The following is a 23,490-nucleotide window of genomic DNA, read 5'->3' as shown; positions in this document are numbered from 1 at the left end:
TTTTCTAGTAGGTAGACGATATCGTGTCAGTATTAACGGAACCGTGTCAGACTGGGCATCAGTGCGCAGTGGCGTGCCACAAAGAAGCGTTCTTGGGCCTGTTTTGTTCGTTGTTTTTATAAACGATTTGCCAGAAGCAGTGTCCAGCGTGTGCTCCATGTATGCCGACGACACAAAAGTTTATAATACAGTGAAGGATGCGTCAAATAAAGAGCAATTACAAGATGATCTTGACAGTTTAGTTAACTGAGCTGATACGTTGCAGCAGCGGTTTAATGCTGACAAGTGTAAAGTACTTCACCTCGGGAAGAACAATGAACAGCAAATGCGGAAATGTATTGGGGCCTTTAAAGATGCCCGCACAAACAATCAGGATGAGGAAAGACTAGGGAGACCTTCTGTCATTACCGATGATCGGATTCAGAAAGTGTACTGTAATGTGTAAGAAAAGAGTATTTCTCTGCTTCGAGAACGAGTGTCGTCATATATTTTTTTCTGGCGACATGGTACAAGTGACTTCTACTCGCTGTTTAGTGGTATACCTTTTGATTGTATATATGTTCCATACATTGCTTGTTTTCTGCATGTGGTTAGGGTAAGATGCACTTTCCCGAATTTAAATTAAGGCGTTGCTGACACAAGTTTAATTAAGCACCCCCAAAAAAATTACCATAAGGACGATCATTTCATCCTTGAGACTGCTTCCGAGCAATTACACTTAATTGAGAACTATCATTGTCCCTATGGCAGTGTGATGATATTTTGTCCCTATGACAGGGTGATAGTATTTTGTCCCTACATCAGGGTGATAATATTTTGTCCCTATGGCAGGGTGATAATGTTTTGTCCCTATGGCAGTGTGATAATATTTTGTCCCTATGGCAGGGTGATGCCGGAGTCGGTGCGGTGGTTGGTCACCCAGAACAGGACAGACGAAGCCATCGCCTCCCTCAGACTGATGGCCAAGACCAACGGCAAGGAGCTCACGGAGGACAGCGTCGCCTTCATCAGAGAGAAGGTTACTCAAACAGGAAGGCATTCATTACCATTCATCTAACCATTTCTGAGTTCTCGTTTCGGATTCGGAATTCGAACATTACATTTAAACTTCTAATGAATGTAATGCGATGTGTACCTCTCAAGGTACATCCCATTTAGAAAAATGAAAAAATAATATAACTCGGTACTCAGTGCAGTGAGTGACAGAGAGCGCATTTTCTCGTCGACGAAAACTTGAGGTCACGGACGGACGAACAGACGGACAGACAGACAGACGGACATGGCGAGCACAATAGTGCATTTTTTACATAATTGAGAAAATGCGCTAAAAATATATATTCTCTAAAAAAGATAATATCTCTCTCTTACAACTTACAGCCTGCCTGCCCGGCTACTGAGCTCTTCACAACCGGAAGCAGTCAGGCCGACCTCGTAGGCCACGAGGCGACCGAGGCGCCCCAAGAAAAGCCAAAGCCTCGCAAGAAGACTGTGCTGGACCTCTTCAAAACCCCCAACCTCAGGAAAAGAGCCCTCACCATGTTCTTCTGCTGGTGAGCTCACCATTTGAACGTTTTTGGTCAAGTGGCGAGAAGCCGATTTATTAATTCGTTCTGCTCGAAACGTTTATAATTGTATTATCTATTTATGCCTGTGAGGAATTTTTTTTAATTGATTAGTTAGTTCAGTCTTTTACCTACGTTCACATCGTGAAAGAATTTTAACGTCAAAGGAATCGATTTGCCAACTCTCCATTTGCTATACCTTAAACTATTCGTTGCTCCTTAAATAACTAGTCGGTAGTGAAGAAACAGACGTACTCCTGACAGGGCCGTGGTGACGTTCGTGTACTACGGCTTGTCCCAGAACTCTGGCAACATTGGAGGCAATATCTTCATCAGCTTTATTCTGACGATGGTCATAGAGATTCCTTCATACATCTTTACAGTGTTCGTTCTCGACAAGTGAGTAATGTAGAACATTGTAAGTGAATGTATAATGCAAGTATTTCGACATTACGAAGGTAAATAGTAGCACAATCTATCAAATTGTGAGATAGTAAAGAGTACAACACAAATCCGCACTTCGTCGCTGGAAACGACATCGACACATATATTTCTTCTTCGTGGTAATTTTTAATCTGTAGATTTGTTACGGTGCCTTCGACATGCAAGCATAAAAATTGCGTTATCCAAGGACTGAAATATTCCAAATATTCTATTTAGCCATTTTTTGGGAAGTACTTTGATTTTAAGGTAAATTGTAGCCTTTTTCAAGTAAAGTGTAGAATTTTTTAATCTTTTAAATTTGGTTATTGCAGCACGTTATGAACTTGAGGTCTTTAAAACCCAGCAAATTCATAGAATATACTTATAAAAAAAATTATCAAAAAATAATTATCAAAATTACTCATCAAAAAATAGAAAATTTATCAAAATTATCAAAAAAATATTTCAAAATAGTTAGGTTTTCAGTTTAAAATTAAAATATCACCACAAAAAGCAACGCAACAACTTCACTCTTCGCTTCGAGCATATCTAAAAATTTTTATGCTTAAATCCATCTAATAGTAATTTGTGCAATATCAAAATATATAACACGTTCGACCAGCACCGTTAAAATATGAAAAAGATTCCCTGTTAATTTTATCAAAACAAGCAAAAATAATATTGTCTTTGGAAAATTATTTTCACCCTCAAACAGCAGATTAATTTAGTGTATAATTTCTCATTTATTCTTCTTAGTTGAGTTCAAACCATGAGGTTATAAGATAGTTTATCATTTTATAGCCAATGATAATTGTTTCTTGATATAAAGGAAGACATAACCATTCGCGAATAACAATTTTTAAATGCAATTGGCTCCTGCTTGTTATATTTTATGAATTCGTTTGATTTTTCGAACGATCCCGCGACTAAATTTCCATCGTACGCAGGATTCTAATTCGAAAAATCCATCAAGTTCCTTACTTAGTAAACTTTACCTTAGATTAACCTGCGCATTAAATTATTAAAAAATATAATTCAGTACTCACTGCTGTGAGTGACAGCTAGAGAGCGCATTTTCTCGTCGACGAAAACTAGAGGTCACGGACAGACGGACAGACAGACAGACAGACGGACGGACGGACATGGCAAGCACAATAGTGCATTTTTTCCATAAATGAGAAAATGCGCTAAAAAGGTTGTTTAGATGATCACTAACTATGTCTCATGTTGCGATTTTATATGATAATTATTCCCTTATGATATATACATATCTTGTTATCGTATATGCAGAATGGGTCGCAAAGGAACATTAATGTTCGTGTTCCTCCTCGGCGGCGTCTCGTGCATCATCGCGGGCACCCTACCTAAAGGTGAACATCCCTAACAAAATTTAGAGTCGATATCTTGACGCATGATTAACGCTGATAATTTGTATAGATACTTGATATATAATCTTATTTAATTCGATTGTGGTTGCATGGAATGTCGCAATTATTATAATTGAGGATAATATGGAAGTATAAAATACATATAATTGTTTATTACTCGATAAGGATATATTATTTTGAGTGACGATCACGACATTGTGGCTGCCACCATATTGTAGCGAGCGCATTGATTATCATCGCGATGTGCCATACATTAATAATAATTAACAATCTTCTATTAATTTCGTACATTTGTATAAATTTATGCTCTAAGAGAGCACAAGTGTCGGCATTTAGTGGCCTATGGCACCTTAGAGGACTTCGTTAAATTAATATGAATACAATAATTATTTATGTATATATATTTGAATAATAACTTCTTTGAGTTTAATTTCTCAAGCTTTCAAATAAAGGTACAATAATGGAGTCAACAAGTCTTAAAATTTGTCCAAGTGGAAGAAGTTCTTAATAAAACTGGCATAATTTTTAACCTAACCTGTCTAAATGAAGGGCTCTACCCTAAATATACATATTTGAATAATTAAGTCTTTATTTCGACTCCAGACTACCACAGCGCCATCATGTCGCTGAGTTTGGTGGGCAAGTTCGGCGCGTCTGCTGCATTTTCTTGTGTTTATATCTACGCATCTGAGCTGTTCCCCACCGAGTACCGGGGCATGGGGGTTGGCTGCTGCTCCATGTTCGCTAGGGTGGGGGGCACTCTCGCCCCTCTCATAGTAACGCTGGTGAGTGTATGAAGGCCGCATTCAGTGTATGAAGGCCACCTTCAGGGCATGAAGGCCACCTTCAGTGTATGAAGGCCACCTTCAGGGCATGAAGGCCACCTTCAGTGTATGAAGGTCACCTTCAGTGTATGAAGGCCGCATTCAGTGTATGAAGGTCACCTTCAGGGCATGAAGGCCACCTTCAGTGTATGAATACCACCTTCAGTGTATGAAGGCCACCTTCAGTGGATGAAAACCACCTTCAGTGTATGAAAACCACCTTCAGTGTATGAAGACCATCTCTCGTAACAATTTTCTTCACAGCAATCACACCTCCGTGGTCAAAATTCTCTCTGGTTCCTTTCATAGTAATGCGAAAAGAACTCCCGAAAAGAAAACCAGCCACTTCAACCAAACAGCTATCACTACACGAGAAGACAAAGCAGAAACTATTTAAAGTATATTTATATAGTTGACGAAGCGTTATAATGACTGTTAAATGAAAACATGGCTTGACAGCCATTGTTTCACGGCCAAATGCTGAGCCAGACCCAGCTCCAATCCCCACGCTCACATGCTTTCGCCGATTCATCTCGCTCGCCAGCATACTTTGTAACATGTTGTATCTTATCACGGACGAACATTGATGCATACTTTGTATCATCTTGTATCTTCTCACGGACGAACTTTGATACATACTTTGTATCATGTTGTATCTTCTCACGGACGAACTTTGATACATACTTTGTATCATCTTGTATCTTCTCACGGACGAACTTTGATACATACTTTGTATCATCTTGTATCTTCTCACGGACGAACTTTGATACATACTTTGTATCATCTTGGATCTTTTCACGGACGAACTTTGATACATACTTTGTTTCAAGTTGTATCTTCTCACGGACGATCTTTGATACACACTTTGTATCATCTTGAATCTTCTCACGGACGAACTTTGATACATACTTTGTATCATCTTGAATCTTCTCATGGACGAACTTTGATACATACTTTGTATTATCTTGTATCTTCTCACGGACGAACTTTGATACATACTTTGTATCATGTGTATCTTCTCACGGACGAACTTTGATACATACTTCGTATCATGTGTATCTTCTCACGGACGAACTTTGATATATACTTTGTATCATCTTGAATCTTCTCACGGACGAACTTTGATGCATACTTTGTATCATCTTGTATCTTCTCACGGACGAACTTTGATACATACTTTGTATCATGTTGTATCTTCTCACGGACGAACGTTGATACATACTTTGTATCATCTTGTATCTTCTCACGGACAAACTTTGATACATACTTTGTATCATCTTGTACCTTCTCACGGACGAACTTTGATACATACTTTGTGTCATCTTGTATCTTCTCACGGACGAACTTTGATACATACTTTGTATCATCTTGTATCTTCTCACTGACGAACTTTGATACATACTTTGTATCATCTTGTATCTTCTCACGGACGAACTTTGATACATACTTTGTATCATCTTGTATCTTCTCACGGACGAACTTTGATACATACTTTGTATCATCTTGTATCTTCTCACGGACGAACTTTGATACATACTTTGTATCATCTCGTATCTTCTCACGGACGAACGTTGATACATACTTTGTGTCATCTTGCATCTTCTCACGGACGAACTTTGATACATACTTTGTGTCATCTTGCATCTTCTCACGGACGAGCTTTGATACATACTTTGTATCATGTTGTATCTTCTCACGCACGCGTTTCTCCCACCAACAGTTCGAGAAACAGCCCGCGGTCGCTCCCGTGACATTCGGGGTACTGGCCTGCTGCAGCGGCCTGCTGGCCATCACTCTGCCGGAGACCACAGGGACTCGTCTGCCGCAGACCATCGCAGAAAGCGAGAATTTCGGCAGGTTGGTGGTTGTGGACTGGAAGCTGGAGGGCAGGTGGATGGTAGTGGACTGGACGCTGGCAGGGCAGGTGGGTGGTAGTGCATTGGCAGGTGGGTGGTAGTGGACTGGAAGATGGAGGGCAGGTGGGTGGTAGTGGACTGGAAGATGGAGGGCAGGTGGGGTGGTAGTAGACTGGAAGCTGGAGGGGCAGGTGGGTGATAGTGGACTGGAAGCTGAGGGGCAGGTGAATGGTAATGGACTGGAAGCTGGAGGGGCAGGAGGATGGTAGTGGACTGGAAGCTGAGGGGCAGGTGGGTGGTAGTGGACTGGAAGCTGGAGGGGCAGGTGGGTGATAGTGGACTGGAAGCTGGAGGGGCAGGTGGGTGGTAATGGACTGGAAGCTGAAGGGGGCAGGTTAATTGGTGGTAGTGGACTGGAAGCTGGAGGCGCATTTGGTGGTACTGGACTAGAAGCTGGAGAGGCAGGTGTTTTGTAATGGACTGGAAGCTGGAGGGTAGTTGGGTGGTAGTGGACTGAAAACTGGTGCGCCAGGTGGGTGGTAGTGGACTGGCAGCTGTGTAATAGGTGCGCAGTTGTGTACTGAGCTGGTGTAACAGGTAGGAAAATTATTCCAAGATAATAAGGCGTAATTATTGTCGGAACAATCCAATAATACCAATGAATGAAACTGATTTTGTAAACTAATCTTGTTACAAGTTTGTATCATCGATATCGCCCCCCATGTTTCATTAAAATTTCGCATGCATTTTTGCGATGTTCTCATCATTAATTTTTGCAATGATATGCTAATTTTTATTAGTTCGTTTTCACAATTTGGATTATTCAGGTCAGGTATTATCATTAAATTGCTCGTTCACAGTGATCAGCGGACGCTTGACTGCTGCCTCTGCCTCACCCAGCACAGATCTGCGACTTCTGATAAGTAACTCCACGTCCCGCTTCCCTTACAAAATTTAGAGTCGCCCCAGCTACTGGTAATCCAAATCAGAAGCTGCCGCGTCTGTAAATTTTCACTGGGACCCTAACAAAATTTAGAGTCGCCCCAGCTTCTGGTAATCCAAATCAGAAGCTGCCGCGTCTGTAAATTTTAGATGTTCATACGGTTTAGATGTTCAGTATATATCCGTATATACATATAATTATATAATATCATAGCAGAGTTCACTATTTTTGTAAAATGGTTGTCAAAAATGCCATTACTATACCGATTTCGGTAACAAGAATACATGAAGTTAGTTTCAATGTTTTGCATCGTGAAATGTTACATTGTTTTGAGACAGGAAAGAAATGGAATGAAAAATTATGTTCAAAGTAAAGAAAAAATAAATTCAGTTCTTTTATCTCTCCAGCTATAGTTCGATTAATCTTTCAGTTACATAATTTGACTTTCGATTTTATAAGTCATTAAAATCTCCCAGGAATGAGTGTTTATGCTATCGATTGCGATTGAAATTTCAGACCATTATTTGTCCGAAGTATTCGTTTCACTCTGTGACTGTTTTTTTAAACATTAGTTAATTTCCCAAATTGTAAATGCTATACTATGAACAACTTTCCCAATAATTATCAAAACACATGTAAAAACGGCAACGATTTTAGTCTCAATAAATGCGTATTCTGGATTAGTAAGGCAGAAATAGTAAGAATTTCTCACTACCACTCGTGTCATGTTCGTTGATGAAACTTATTCCAATTTAGGTTTTTGACCATCCAGAAGCTCTAATTTTGCTTTCTCTAAATTATGATCAGTCCGATTCAAGGAAATGTATTGATACCGTACACTCCACTCATGGAATCTTCGAATGACAAGTTCCACATCGTCATTATAATCATAGAGATTTTATGTTTTTATTGTTTATTCCCGACCGAAATCAACATCAACTTGTCTTGAATGAATTTTTGTCCATGGAAATATTCCTAATGCCAGCACATTTGTATAGTATCTTACAAATAAAATCGATAAGTTGACTGCAGTTTTCAAATTTGAACTTCCCAGCCGCGCTAAGAAGTGGCCTCTTTATTGTGACAATTTGTGCCAAATCTCAGCAGATTTTCGGATCCAATTTAAGCCAATCACCATTAAAAATAAAAATTGTCAAGTTAATTTGTATTAGTTATTTTCAATAGACTATTTAAGTTAGTTAGCCCTGCAAAGGTGACCAAAACTTACCGTTTGCCTCACTACGTGATAACTAAGTGGACAAATGTATTCTAACGATGTTCACAGGAGCGTATCAACTGCAACTAAATAGCTTCGTTTTCAAATTTGGTCATAACCGATTTTGATTTAACGAACTTAAGCCTCGTCTACACGTTCAAACTTATCGCCTGTCGTACATGTCAAGGCAAGTTTGACATGGCAGACGGAAGACTGATGGACGTGCACAAGATTCAGATTTCAGACTAATGTTCAGTTAAATGCTTGGGCAATGTAGGACGTTGCTTTGATCGAAGTTTATGCAAACGTAATCAAATTGAATAGATTAAGACGCGCGCGGATGGTTACTGAAGGGTAGAAAAAATCGCTAATAAGAATTATTTTACGGGAAATACAATGCGAATCAACATGTCAGCAAAATTTCTTACTAATGGACATGGAAATCTAAAATGAATTGTTGTATGTTGTAGGTACATAAATACAAATAGCTACACTTTTGTGAAAATTTCCACCAGCTCCCCACGAACAACTACTCTCAGATTTTTGGCAACCAGACAAAGCTACAAAGACCCTGAACTTCCTAACTAAAATTTCCCACCGAATCGACACTTCAGCGAACTCGCCTGCGAACTGTCCTACGCACTCGAATGCAAAACCTAACTTCACGTTCAACTCTGCCAGCCATAAATCCATCAATAATGAACGGATTTTATTCAAATTTGGAAAATAAGTAGATGATATCAGTAATTTGTGGATGGAATTTTTTTAGATTTTTACATGAATTACTTTTTTGTTAATACGGAAAACTTAACTTCATTTTGAACTCTGCCAGCCATAAATCCATCCATAATGAACTGATTTTATTCAAATTTGGAAAATAAGTAGATAATATCAGTAATTTGTGGATGGAATTTTTTCAGATTTTTACATCAATTACTTTTTTATTAATACAGAAAACCTAACATCATTTTGAACTCTGCCAGCCATAAATCAATCAATAATGAACGGATTTCATTCAATCTTGAAAATTATGTAGATATTATCAATAATTTGTGGACGGATTTATTTGAGATTTTTAAATCAATTACTTTTTTTCTAATGCCACAAAATACTGAAACTTGACCTAACTAGGACCTAACCTGCGAAGTGAACGCGAAGTTAGGTTTTCCGTATTAATAAAAAAGTAATTGATGTAAAAATCTGAAAAAATTCATCCACAAATTACTGATATTATCTACTTATTTTCCAAATTTGAATAAAATCAGTTAATTTTTGATGGATTTATGGCTGGCAGAGTTGAACGTGAAGTTAGGTTTTTCATTCGAGTGCGCAGGCCAGTTCGCAGGTGAGTTCGCTGAAGTGTCGATTCGGTTAATTTACCAGGGAGCTTTGGGTGCAATAATACCGGACCATTGCACGGGCATTTAAAAAGTTCTGAAGACAGAATTCTTCAACATAAATTAGGTGAGAAAATTATTAGCGAGTCGCTACTGTATTTTGGCACATTCTTTCCCACAAACTGTGCGTAATAGGTAGATTTTCTTTGTTACGAATTCCTAGTTAGCCGTAGGATCAATTTCCTTGCCTGTATCACAGTCGCATCGGTCTGAGTGTTTTCACGTTTGTCTCTTGAGCCTTTCGATTTAATTATATCCGAGCAAGGAAAACATCGATATAGATCTACGAACTTACTAAATAAATTGTGATACCAGTATTGTAAATCATGCAGTGTCATTTTCTCGTTCTAAACTGGATCTAGCAATAAACAACATAGTTCTCAGCTACAATACAGACAATGAGAGAAGCTTGACCGGATTAGTAGGCTGCCCGTCCATACGCTCAAAATTGCCAGTCTTGCGTGAACACAACGATCTTTCTTATCCGTCATTTCCAGGTTCGTCAAACATAACGCTCAGTCTTGCCTGTCAAACTTGACATGACATGTAAGACTGACGATAACTTTGAACGAGTACACGGAGCATTATGCATGGAAAATGTACTATAAAAATGCGTTCCAAAAATGTACTATAAAAATTTCTCCCATGAGTGTTGAAGCGGTTTAAGTAAACGCGCATATACACAGGGAGATTTGTATGTTTATACTTTAGTGGTTGGATAATATTCTAGTGTATAATCTCCAAGCTGAGAGATATTATAATTTCATTGAGATTATTAGGTGTAAAGCTGTACTTTGTCGCATAGTTAATACAGTAAATATGACGATGCTCGTGAACTTTGGCCGATAGCTTCACTAATAACCAAGAGAAAATAACCATCATCGTAAGCCAGATAATCATGGCCAGCCCATACCTATAAAAATGTTCCGATGGTTTTACAATAGTTTTAAGCCCCAATAAGGTTAAATAATATTATTCTGTAAGTCATAGAATAAGAGTAAGCTAAAACCTTCTTCACGCGACTCTGGCAACATCGGAGCTCTAGAACCGTTGAAGGTTCTATTTTGAATCGAAGCGTGCGGTGCTCGGGTGAATTTAAAGACATCTCTAGGATACATATTCAATTGCCACTGGGTGAGTAGGAAATGTAAACGTATGTAATGTTGTATGTAAACGTTCTGTGTGGTTACCCTAGCATTATATTCGAAAATGTTCTATAGGAGCCAAGTGCCTATAAGAGGCCAGTCTGCTGAACCCTCGGTCTGCTCGGTTGAAAGATGTAGTCGGTTATTGGTCGTGGTATAATTCAGTTTCTCGTTGAAATAATCAATAGAAAATTGTCTGAAACGAAAAAATGAATAAATTTATACAACATTTGTATACATTTATAAAAATCCATGTAATATTCGGTCCCGGGGCACGGGCTGCCAGTCCCTGACTGAGCTGACTCTGTGAGTGAGGCCAGACTGAGACTGGCCAGTAACTCCGGCCCGGCCCGGGTAGGTACAATAACTACAATTTTACATTATTTTATCTATATACATTTTTCTATATTGATTATTAATCAATTGTCCTTGACAATCATATAAAACATATTCCTGCTGAGTGCTGACTGCTGTCACGCTGTGGCTAGCATCATTTCAACTGTACATTAACCTAGTAGCTATTTGCCTGTAGCTTTGTGCAAATTTATTAATATTGCACCATCCGGCCTGGGGGGCTATGGGCTAGAGAAGAGTCTTTGGAAGAGTTTTGTGGCTCTCATAATTTCATAAATTGTCAAGAAAAACATTGTACCGTATGTCAGTATGTGCTTGTCTATCAGCCCACTTAAGCCTCGAAATATTCCTTTTGTCAGATCAATCATCATGAATGTATATATTATATCCACTTTAATTTTACCAGGTAACTCATTTCTGAATTTTATCTCCTGCAAATGATCATTTATATATACATCAAAGTGATCAAACGGGGTAATAAGGGACGGGTGTTGGGAAATCGGGACAGTCCGTCATTTTGTAGAACTGTTGTAGAACCCTGAAGAAAAGTGTGAAAAGTGAGATTTTGGAAGAGTACCTCTGCTAAGTTACTCTTCCAAAAAAAGCAAAAAAAATATTTGCTGTACCATGTTAAAAAATTTTACTTGCATAAAAGTTGCACATAGGTGTTAGCTTAAAAATGTGACAACAGAATTTGCGTGGCTCATCCACCAAAAAATTTTGGCCATTTCCGTAAGATGAGGTAATAATGGACACCCCCCCGGTGTAGTAAGGGACACCCCTAAAAATGCATTAATAGCTGAACCTTGGTCAGCAAAATACCCAGTTAATGAAAAAATCAATTAACAACAAAGAATTTTGATTACATTTACCATGCTCGGCAAAAAAATGTGACTAAAAATTTTTTGTCACATTTGACAAAAAATTAATGCATCATTGGTCATCACAAACATGTGCATAAAATGCCATAGATAGATTGTGCACCAGGCAATATAGAATGAAAGGTAATCAACCTAAACTATGATTTATTTCTCCAAAAAAATGATAGTTGTCACTAAAATATTTCTTTCTGTTTTAAGTATATTTTTTACATATTTTTAAGTGAATTCGCTTGACCCAATTAAAATAATACAAAATTACAAGCTATCCTGCAAGCTTACAGGTACAGAAGAAATGCTATATGTATGGCTGCTGATATGAAGCTTGCAGTGGACAAGGTTGTTGTCAATGCTTAATGGCATTATGGCATGTCCGTGGATACGGTAATATTATCAATAATATGGTAATGTGTGGATATGGCAACATCATATCAATAAAGAAAAAACAATTAAAAATCACAGAAAATGTCATTTATTCTACATCTACATCATGTACAAAGGAAGAGGAGGACTTCGGAGTGCTGTTACTGTACTGTCAAGTGTCCCTAATTTCCCTGTTCCCAGGGGTAATTAGGGATGCTTTTATTTTGTCAGGCACCTTACAAATAGCATATGAAAATTATTGGAGATGCCATTCAGTAGACCTTGCAAAGGTTTTTGAAATGAGCCCAAATTTGTTTAGAAATGTTTCATGGTAAGAAGTTGTTGACAACAAAAAATGCTCAAAACCGTCCCTTATTACCCCATTTGATGGTACTCAAGATTGATATGGCAAATTCATTTGCTTGCTCCTAAAAATGTTGGCTGAGACAATGGAATTTTTAGGTACTGATCTTTTGATTCATTGAGCTGTGTAGTGTGTGCATGGACTTATCTATTATATCACACACCTAAATTCTGAGCCAAATCATGGCAAATAGATTGTTTTTAAATTGAGTGTCAAAAATGTATTCATAATGCATGGCCCCCATATTTTGGGAAATGTTAAGTCACTTCAAGAATTGTAGAGTCTATATAATTCACTAAACTATCAACATTAAAGTGATAGTGATTAAAATGATATCAACACTACACTAAACATCCTACACTACACTATACAACACTTACACTAAACATCCATTAAACTGATGGATAGCTTGGCCTGGCTACCATGACATTGGCACTGGCTTCTCAAAGGCATCTCCCTAATTTGTTCCAGGTTTTTCCATTCTTTTTATGTGTGCTCTGGAGGTTTGCCCAATGTTGTCTAATAGCAGGATGTTATGATATTGTAGCCACACAGCTGATGGTAAATGGGCCAATAAAGAAAACATGACAGAAATGCTTAACAATATGTTTACAAGGGAAAAGTTGTTTGGCATAGATATTTCACAAGTGGATTTACTGGTATAAAATCATATTACAGCCCTAGTTATTTCTTACTATCATGCCCTTCAGTGTGACTCAAAAACCCTTGGTTGAGTTATTGAGAGTCCAGCTTGACCATGGGCAACTTAGCCTGAAGATTTCTCAAGCCAATTTGTTCAAGCAAATAATGATCCTGAATAGCTGCTGTGCAAGTAAGCTCCATTTCATGTCTGTAGGAACAAAGACACCAATAAATAGAGGGCCGATTGCACATTTGAGGTAATACCATAAGATTGGCTCTGGAGTAAAGGTGCACAAACAACTGTGGTAAGGAGTTACAGGCACCAGTTTGTAGGCAATTTTGTGCCCGCTCTGTGGCTCAAGGTTAAGTTGCACCCATGGTCAAGGTTCAGTTGCACCCACAAACCGGCGCCTTTAACTCCTTAACCTAATTGTTCATGCACCTTGGCTCTGGTGATGATTTACAGGATATAGTCAAATGGGGTAAGACAGGATCGCAGCCTTCATGGGGTAAGAAAGGACCAGCCTATATCATGCATTCTAATTGCACTGAATTTAATTTGATAAAAGAATATGTTAGAGCAATCATTGCATGTCATTTCAGTGCTTGTTTCAACCCTCTTCTGCAAATAATGAATTTCTGGCTAATATTTAAAGAAAATTTATGTAAAGAAGGGTCACAAAATAGTTAACCCTGTTTATGAAATAGGCTCTGTCTAATGACAAAATTTTTTTTGGCCAAGTTTGTGGATGTAGGCATGTAACCTCAAGTAATAAGCAACTTTTGAGACATACTAGGCATTCCCACCTGCTACCATCACTGCCTGACATGTATTTCAAAATGGGGTAAAAAAGGACCGGACATGGGGTAAGACAGGACCNACCATTACTAAACCGATTTCGGTAACAAGAACACATGAAGTTAGTTTCAATGTTTTGCATCGTGAAATGTTACATTGTTTAAAGACAGGAAAGAAATGGAATGAAAAATTATGTTCAAAGTAAAGAAAAAATAAATTCAGTTCTTTTATCTCTCCAGCTATATTTTATTAATCTTTCGGTTACAAAATTTGACTTTCGATTGTATAAGTCAATAAAATCACTCAGGAATGAGTGTTTATGCTATCGATTGCGATTGAAATTTCAGACCATTATTTGTCCAAAGTATTCGTTTCACTCTGTGACTGTTTTTTTAAACATTAGTTAATTTCCCAAATTGTAAATGCTATACTATGAACAACTTTCCCAATAATTATCAAAACACATGTAAAAACGGCAACGATTTTAGTCTCAATAAATGCGTATTCTGGATTAGTAAGGCAGAAATAGTAAGAATTTCTCACTACCACTCGTGTCATGTTCGTTGATGAAACTTATTCCAATCTTAAAATTGCAGTCATCGCAAAAAATTGCGATTATGAGGCATCGGAGGTTCATGGCAGCCATCAACAAACAGCGATAACATTAATTATGAACAAATTCGAAGACTGTATCGGCATTGACATCTTTCTGTTATCGGCAATGAAAGCCATTGTTGTAAAAAATAAACATATGGTTTTTAGTGAATGAAATCTGTCAATACTATATCTCAATACATAATTACTTAGTTATTGAAATTATAAATGACTAAAGCTGATTGTGCTCCACTGTGTGTATTTTTTTCTGAATTTTCCACGTCAATAATTTACAATTTACATTCAATTTCATATATTTCTTTCATTAATTTGCCGCCAACTCATATAATTTTGAGAGCCCTTGCTTTTTCCCACATTTGAAATAGTTTCTGTTCGCAAATAAAAAATTGAGATCACCATTCATAACGCTATTTCGAAAATATATAAGTTGGCCTCATTGAAGCAAAAAAAATTTTTCGATATATGTTCAATTTTGAATTGAACGAAAGAAAATAGCAATCAGTAACAAACTGTACCATAGATCCTTAATATAAATGTTGTGTCATAACGAATATGCCTTGGTTCATTTATAGTTGAAATTAACTAATCATATGCCATATTTTTTAGTGTCGTTAAGAAATGCCGTTCATGTCAATCTTATATTCTCACTTAGAAGCAGAGATTCAAAATTAATTTATAAGTGGTCATCGGTTTTTGACCATCCAGAAGCTCTAATTTTGTTTTCTCATATTATGATCAGTCCGATTCAATGAAATCTATTGATACCGTACACTCATGGAGTCTTCTCGAATGACAAGGTCCACATCGTCATGATAATCTTATAGATTATATGGCATGACTGTTTATTCCCGACAGAAATCAACATCAACCTGTCTTGAATGAATTTTTTGTCTATGAAGTATTCCTAATGCCACATTTGTATAGTATCTTACAAATAAAATTGAAAAGTCAACTGCAATTTATTGTCAATTGTGAATTTCCCAGTCGCGCTAAAAAGTGGCCTCTTTATTTTGACCCTTCCTGCCAAATCTCAGCAGATTTTGAGACCCAATGTAAGCCAATCACCATTAACAATAGGAATTGTCATATTAACTTTTATTAGTTACTTTCGATAGACCATTTAAAGTTAGTTAGGCGTGCAAAGGGGACCAAAACGTATCGTTTTCCTCACTACGTAATAACTAAGTGGACAAATATATTCTAACGATGTTCACAGGAGTTTATCAACTGCAATTAAATAGCTTCGTTTTCAAACATGGTCGAGACCGGTTTTGATTTAACGAACTTAAGCCTTTTGGTAGGAGGGACTTGGTAGGGTTATGGCTTTGGTATTTACTTAACAGTGGTTGGAATTGAATAAGATTTTCCGTCCCTCCTCCTTTAATTGATAGATGGTATTATATAGAGTAGGTTGGTGTGAAGTACTCGGAGCTCAGATAGTTTATTGGGGTTGAAGAAGGAATCCGCCGATCAACACCCCGTATAGTTGATGTTAACCCCACGGCGTCGTCTAGAAAATGACTTAGCTAACCGATGCGCGATTAGCAGATGATTCTCAAATGATGCATTTTGGACAATATTTTCTGGTACGATTTATCATGAAGTGATTTTGACATTTACTAAACTTTCTTTCATTCAGTAATTACACGAGTGTTATTAGTGCTCAAAATTGATGATTAACTGACTGGATATTTTTATAATGGTTAATAAACGACATTGATAAAATCCGAAATACGTAATCGAGATCAAGATAATTAAGTAAGATATTGTTACAGAGGTCGATAATCACGGGTTTGAAGATTTGACAAGATTAATTGTGGCATCCAAGAGAAATACTAGTGCGAGATGAAAATTCGAGTCACTACAGACTTCCCTGGCGAGAACGGAGTTCCGTAGGAAAATTTTGAATAGGTTTTATGATGACATTTGTAAAATTAATGCACATACAGAAAATCCAAATCTTTCATCCTGGTACTGAATTAACTGAGGCTAACTGTAGCCTGTGTTTTAGCAATACATACAGGACAGAGAGTTTGCATCAATGGCATAAAATCGAGATCATTGTTAGCAAAATCGTTGCCGATCAGACATAGTACATTGGACACGAAATCATTAATTAGTAGTTGTCGTCGAGTTTCAGTTTGTGGGTAAGGCAGCTATTAGACATTTCTTGGCATACATTGTGTATGGCGTTAAACATCAGTTAGCTTTAAATACGAATGCATAGGCATTATTCTTTTGGAAACGCATATGAGGAGGTAATTAATAGAGAATCGCGTTTGAGATGAGGTAGCATCGATAACATACAACCGAGGGATGGGTACAACCGAGAGATGGGTACAACCGAGAGATGGGTACAACCGAGAGATGAGTACAACCGAGAGATGAGTACAACGGAACATGGTTAAGCAGAGCTTGCTTCGTTTTGTTGAAGGGTTCTCTCTCAACCTGTTCAAGTTAGGTTTTTAAGGTAGGACGTCAAGTTGCAACAGGCATAGTATGGCGTTATATATGGCATGGGATGCCCGATTGCAAATTTCAGTCAACGGAGTAAATTAAGGCAGAAAGGATAAAATAGTTGCAGGCAGGACAATCGTTTGCACTAATTGATAGTGGGAAGTTAAATCTAGCCGTACAACACTCATGTTTTTCTCTATATGTAGTTGAGAGCACTTTCTTAATCTATCAGGAGATTCATCGGTTGGGACGAGTTTGGTAGCAATTTCATGGGAGCGAGTACTAACCGGAAGCTTTTAGCTTCATGCATTATCACAAATGCAGTGAGAATTGCTAAATAACAAATAAAATGATAATAAGAGCACAATACGTCTTGGTCATCGCGAAATACACATTTTGGGCTTTACTGATATGTGGCAACTTTGAGAAGCGACAATACAGCGTATGCCACGTAGCATAAATCATCAATTCATAGTGGTGGGCAAGTGGTACACAGTTTAGGCGGGTGGATGGTCAGCACAGCAAGGTAGAACTTGAGAAGCATTTTCAGTTTCACTCGACATGCAGTTGTAATAAATGATGCTATTTAAAAAAATGTTTCAGTCACTTTTTCACAGTTTATAACCGATTTCTCATTTCAGAGCAAATTTTAGATTAGCAACTTTTCAGAGGCAATTTTCACAGATTGGCAGCTTACACTCGGGGCAATTTCTCAAGATTAGCAGCAGGTTTTCACAAAATTTTTGTTGCTTGAATTTTAGAGATTAGCAATGCTGCGAGACAATAGAAATACACAGTAGATATACACTGTAAGGATGGCAACACTGATCTCAATACATGAGAAAAAATTCTCTACCCCGGTTTTACTAAAATTTTTCTTGAATTTCATTTTCTCACGGCTTAGGTTCAGGCTGCTGATATTGAGGGCAGTAGGCAGTAGGTTGTGCCTTCTTTTCGGTCTGATCTTGAGTTGAAGTTCCACGTGCTGATGTTTGTTGTGCCTTCCTTTCCAGTCTGGTCTTGAGAGTTAAAGTTGCACGTGGTAATCTTTTCTGGGCAGGGCACTTGGGAAGGGTGATGAGATGGTGTTTCTTGAGTCAGTTGAGTGTATTATTTACAAGGGATTCGATTGGAATGTATCTTCTGGTGAGGTTGAATAGGTATTCAGATTTGCTAGGATCAGAATGCTTGAAGAATTTCATAGGTAGGCAGATAGGTTGAGCAACAAAATTGTGAGTAATGAAGATTCTGGTCTGGCCGTTGGAGTTGGGGGTTGAAAATTTTTTATTAGGCCCTAGGGGTTTTCAGGGGGTGTTGATCGGCAACTTCAAGGGTAGATTTTATTTCACAGTGAGGATTTTCTTCCGAGTTGGGTCTTCGTGTCCGACGTGTCGGAGGTGGTCACCACTTTGGTAGGAGGGACTTGGTAGGGTTATGGCTTTGGTATTTACTTAACAGTGGTTGGAATTGAATAAGATTTTCCGTCCCTCCTCCTCTAATCGATAGATGGTATTATATAGAGTAGGTTGGAGTGAAGCATTCGAAGCTCAGATAGTTTATTGGGGTTGAAGAAGGAATCCGCCGATCAACACCCCGTATAGTTGATGTTAACCCCACGGCATCGTCTAGAACAGGGGTCTCCAAACTTTTCACAGTGCGGGCCACATTATATATTTCCAATATTTATGCGGGCCAAATGAATAAAAAAATCAGTTCCAGTAATTTTATTTACCTAAATATTATGGTATAACCATGGAAAATTTAAAACATATATTTTGTGAAAAATCAGGGTGAACTAAATAGATGCCTGTCTTAAGTTTTATTTAGCCAAATTAGAGTGACGAATGATGCTGGCGTTTTGACTTCAAAATTTAATTAAAATCCGGTTTCAGATTAGATTAGCCAATTGTAAGAATTGATTTCAAGTGATCATCAGACAAATTTGCTTTATAGTTAGATTTCACATACTTCATTTTGGAAAATGTTTGTTCACACAAGTATGATGAACCAAAAATGGACACAAAACTACATGCAAACTCTTTCAAATTTGGAAACTGATCTGGCTGCAGGCATTTATAGAACTCAACCAGATTTCCTTCTCGATACCTATCCTTCAGTCTGTCATCTGCCTGAAGATCAATAATTTCCATTTGAAATTGAGTTGAAAGATTTTCAGTATTTCAGTCAAATGGATTACGAAAGAGCTGTGCTCCCTGAAACGGAAGCAGTGAAGCCCCACTCGGCCGCCATCCCCACAACATAGTTATACACCACTGATTGGTTGTAATAAACAACACATACAGTACCTACCAGCATTAGTATCTGTACATCACAATATCGAGAGAGAGGAAAACTAACTCGGGCTGAGCGCCACTATATAGTCAGCAGGCCCCAGCTTTGAATAATTTTGCCATGCCATTCGTACAATAATTATTCATTCATTTCACGATTTCATCCGGCGGGCCGCGGGCCGGATGAAATTGTGTGGCGGGCCGGATGTGGCCCGCGGGCCATAGTTTAGAGACCCCTGGTCTAGAAAATGACTTAGCTAACCGATGCATGATTAGCAGGTGGTTCTCAAATGATGCATCTTACAATATTTTCTGGTACGATTTATTATGAAGTGATTTCGACATTTACGAAACTTTCTTTCATTCAGTAATTACACGAGTGTTATAAGTGCTCAAAATTGATGAATAACTGACTGGATATTTTTATAATGGTTAATAAATGACATTGATAAAATCCAAAATACGTAATCGAGATCAAGATAATTAAGTAAGATATTGTTACAGAGGTCGATAATCACGGGTTTGAAGATTTAATAAGATTAATTGTGGCATTCAAGAGAAATACTAGTGCGAGATGAAAATTCGAGTCAATACAGCCTCGTCTACACGTTCAAATTCATCGCCTGTCGTCAGGGTTGGCAATGATCAAATCATGTGATTAAATCCCTTGATTTAAAAAAAATCATGATTTTTTTCGATTTTTTCGATTTTTTCATATATTTAAATATATTGAGTGGCAGTTTTTAATTTATTTTGAGGTATTGTTATTCATGGTTTTGGTTTAGCATAAATGTACTATGAATGGCAAATTGGTATATAAACTTGTTGCCTTTAGTGTGTATTAGGTTACAATAAATTGAATGTTTTTGGTACAGAGGCATCAAATGTGCAAAACATTGTATGTAGCTAGCAGCTTAGCTAGCTACAGTTCTTATAAGGCTATAAGTAGTCTTTAACTATTTGACTATTTGTTATATATAGATTACAATATACAATTTAAATGTGTTAGCTAGCTTATACAGGGTGGGGCAGAACTGATTGAACAGTTTTGAGGCAAAATAAAAAAGTAATGGAGGTACATAAAGAAGAAAGTTTATCATCCTCAAGATTAGCATTTTGCAGCATAGCGATCGGAATTCACTGTTACGGTTACTCCCTCCTCTGAGAACAACTCCAACTGTGTGTTGCAGCTAACAGCCCCATCTTCTAGATATTGTTTTGAAAACATAAGTATTGTAAATGGTATGTTATGCTAACCTCTAGGAAAATAAACTTTCTTCTTTATGTACCTCCATTACTCTTTTATTTTACCTCAAATCTGCTCAATCGATTCTGCCCCACCCTGTATATTGAGAGGTTGAGATTGTATTGACCCTATAGGCAATTAGAAAGATTTTCCACCCTAATACGAGTATTCTAATTAAAATATTTAATTTCAATCTTTAAATATTAAACTAGAAACAAAACAATTACAATTGTAAGACTATATATAAAATAATTGAAGGCAGTGAATGGGTATAAAATATTTGAATTGTGCACATGTTTATTTCAAACAGGGTTAGCTTTTCTCATAACTTAAGTGTCGTTTCAAGTCGTATGAGGTTTGTTTGGTTATCGTTCAGTTTATGTTTAGTATTGCTTTATTGGTCTGAATTAAATGGGAACAGTGCAGTAAGTCACTCAGTCACTACTAGTCGATGTGTATAGAGGGTAGAGTCTGGTAGATTTATAGGACATTAAACTAGTAGATCTATTGATAGTGCTGTGCACTGTGCTATCAGCTACCTATCTGTTATGTGACTCTTCAATTTTTAGAAGATCTGCATTCCTGAAGTGTTTTTGTATATTGAAGCCAGTTAAATGGTCAATATTTAGCTCATTACCTTGCTCCATACAAATTTTACAAAGCTAATGAATAGCTTTAACAATAATTGTTTACCCAAAAATCCCTATGTGGTAACATGGCATGTTGGCCATTATTGAAGGCAATAAGTGCTCTTTTTAGATATCCATTATGCTCCATATACTGTTATTGTTAGTAGGCTAATTGCAACATAAAAAATAATACTTCAAAAAAGACAAAAAAAAAAGCTGAAAAAATCAAAAAAATCAAACAAATAAAAAAAATCATGAAAAAATCAAAAAATCATTGATTATTGATTTATTTGATTTAAAAAAAATCAAAAAAATCACCAACCCTGCCTGTCGTACATGTAAAGACAAGTTTGACATGCCGAACGGAAGACTGATGGACGTGCACAAGATTCAGACTAATGTTCAGTTTAATGCTTGGGCAATGTAGGACATTGCTTTGATCGCAGTTTATTCAGGCATAATCAAATTGAATATATTAAGACGCGCGCGGACGGTACTGACGACTAGAAAAATCGCTCATAAAAATTATTTTACGGGAAATACAATGCATATCATGTCGGCAAATTTACTTGCGTATGGACATAGAAATCTAAAATGAATTGTTCTATCTTGTAGCCTTGTAGGTACATAAATACAAATAGCTATGTATACTTAAGTGAAAATTTCCACCAGCGCCCCACGAACAACTACTCTCAGATTTTTAGCAACCAGACAAAGCTACAAAGACCCTGAACTTCCTAACTATAATTTCCAAATGAGCTTTGAGTGCAATAATACCGGAGAATTGCAAGGTCATTTAACAAGTTCTGAAGACAGAATTCTTCATCACTATCCTCCCTGCTGCCATCACTGCTCACATCGTCAGTTTTCCCAGGCTAGATTAATTAGGTGAGAAAATTATTATCGACTCACTACTGTATTTTGGCACATTCTTTCCGACAAACTGTGCGGAATAGGTAGAATTTCTTTGTTACGAATCCCTAGTTAGCCGTAGGATCACTTTCCTTGCCTTTATGGGTCGCCTGCCGAATGCCACCACTGCCCTGGATGTAATGGACCATCATGATTCCTGCCTTCCAAAACGTAGCCTTCAACACTTCAAGCCGTCCGTATCTAGGCCGTGGGTCGAACCAGCCCTCGGTCGAACGGGCACTTGTCGAATGCCGATAAATTTTGGAACAGAACTAAGCTATCTGAAACCTAACCTCAGATGCGGTGAACGTAAAATTACGTAATTTAACGATGTCTGAAAGTCATATTCGATCTGCGGCCTGGTGGTGCACGGCAGGTGGTGGTCAAGGCCGGAAGAGGACAGAGCCGAGTGGTGCACGGCTGATTGGTGTAGGTCCGGAGAGATCCAAGGCGTTAGATTCAGGGCTTATTGGTGCACAAAATTGCTGGTACACGGCTGCGCTCCCGCCTTTATCACAGTTGCATCGGTCAGAGTGTTTTCACGTTTTTCTCTGGAGCCTTTCGATTTAATTTTATCCGAACAAGAAAACATCGATATAGATCTATGAACTTACTAAATAAATCGTGATACCAGTGTTGCATATCATGCAGTGCCATTTTCCCGTACAAAACTAGAGCTTGCAATAAACAACACAGTTCTCAGCTACAGTACAGACATAGAGGGAGAAGTGAGGGAAGTTTGAGGGAAACTGAGGGATCTCACTGAAGATTGAGGAATACTACTCGTTTAATATTGTGCTGACGATTTTATATTTGACTGAGGCTTCCCTAAATGTAGGTAGGGTAATAGGGGATGCAGGTCCGTGTTCAGTTTATTTAGTTGGATGTCAACATGTACGTAAAATAGGCCTGTGAACAAAAGTTAGACATTAGAACATGACATGAGTAAAAGATTTCATCAACATTAATACAGGGCATGGGTAAAATATTTCATCGACCAGGATATCATCCGCAGAATTACTATGAGTTTAATTTAATAATGATTTCCACCAACACATTTCTGGATTAAGTTAATTCACCTGATTAAAATTAAGGTGACAATTTATGTTTAATTCATATCTAGTCTGACTAACTCATCTTTCCATTTTATCAAGACAGTAATTTATGGGATTAATCTTAAAATCCA

General features: G+C 37.6%; 1 protein-coding gene across 2 annotated transcripts in view; it reads left to right on the top strand.

Moving 5' to 3' along the window:
* The window catches only part of LOC108666913 (organic cation transporter protein), a 40,503-nt gene extending 33,480 nt beyond the window's left edge, over window positions 1–7,023 (top strand). For both annotated transcript variants that reach the window (XM_047885029.1, XM_018153878.2), the window contains 7 exons: window positions 886–1,018; window positions 1,378–1,550; window positions 1,827–1,961; window positions 3,276–3,355; window positions 3,977–4,158; window positions 5,918–6,054; window positions 6,914–7,023. In XM_047885029.1, the coding sequence (XP_047740985.1) occupies window positions 886–1,018; window positions 1,378–1,550; window positions 1,827–1,961; window positions 3,276–3,355; window positions 3,977–4,158; window positions 5,918–6,054; window positions 6,914–6,980 (907 nt within the window). In that variant the 3' untranslated portion in view covers window positions 6,981–7,023. The remainder of the gene's footprint in view (window positions 1–885; window positions 1,019–1,377; window positions 1,551–1,826; window positions 1,962–3,275; window positions 3,356–3,976; window positions 4,159–5,917; window positions 6,055–6,913) is intronic.
* Window positions 7,024–23,490: the final 16,467 nt, after the last annotated feature.

Source organism: Hyalella azteca, unplaced genomic scaffold (assembly GCF_000764305.2).
Source record: "Hyalella azteca isolate HAZT.00-mixed unplaced genomic scaffold, Hazt_2.0.2 contig16729, whole genome shotgun sequence".
Lineage (NCBI taxonomy): Eukaryota > Metazoa > Arthropoda > Malacostraca > Amphipoda > Hyalellidae > Hyalella > Hyalella azteca.
This window is presented reverse-complemented; position numbering and strand designations above follow the sequence as displayed.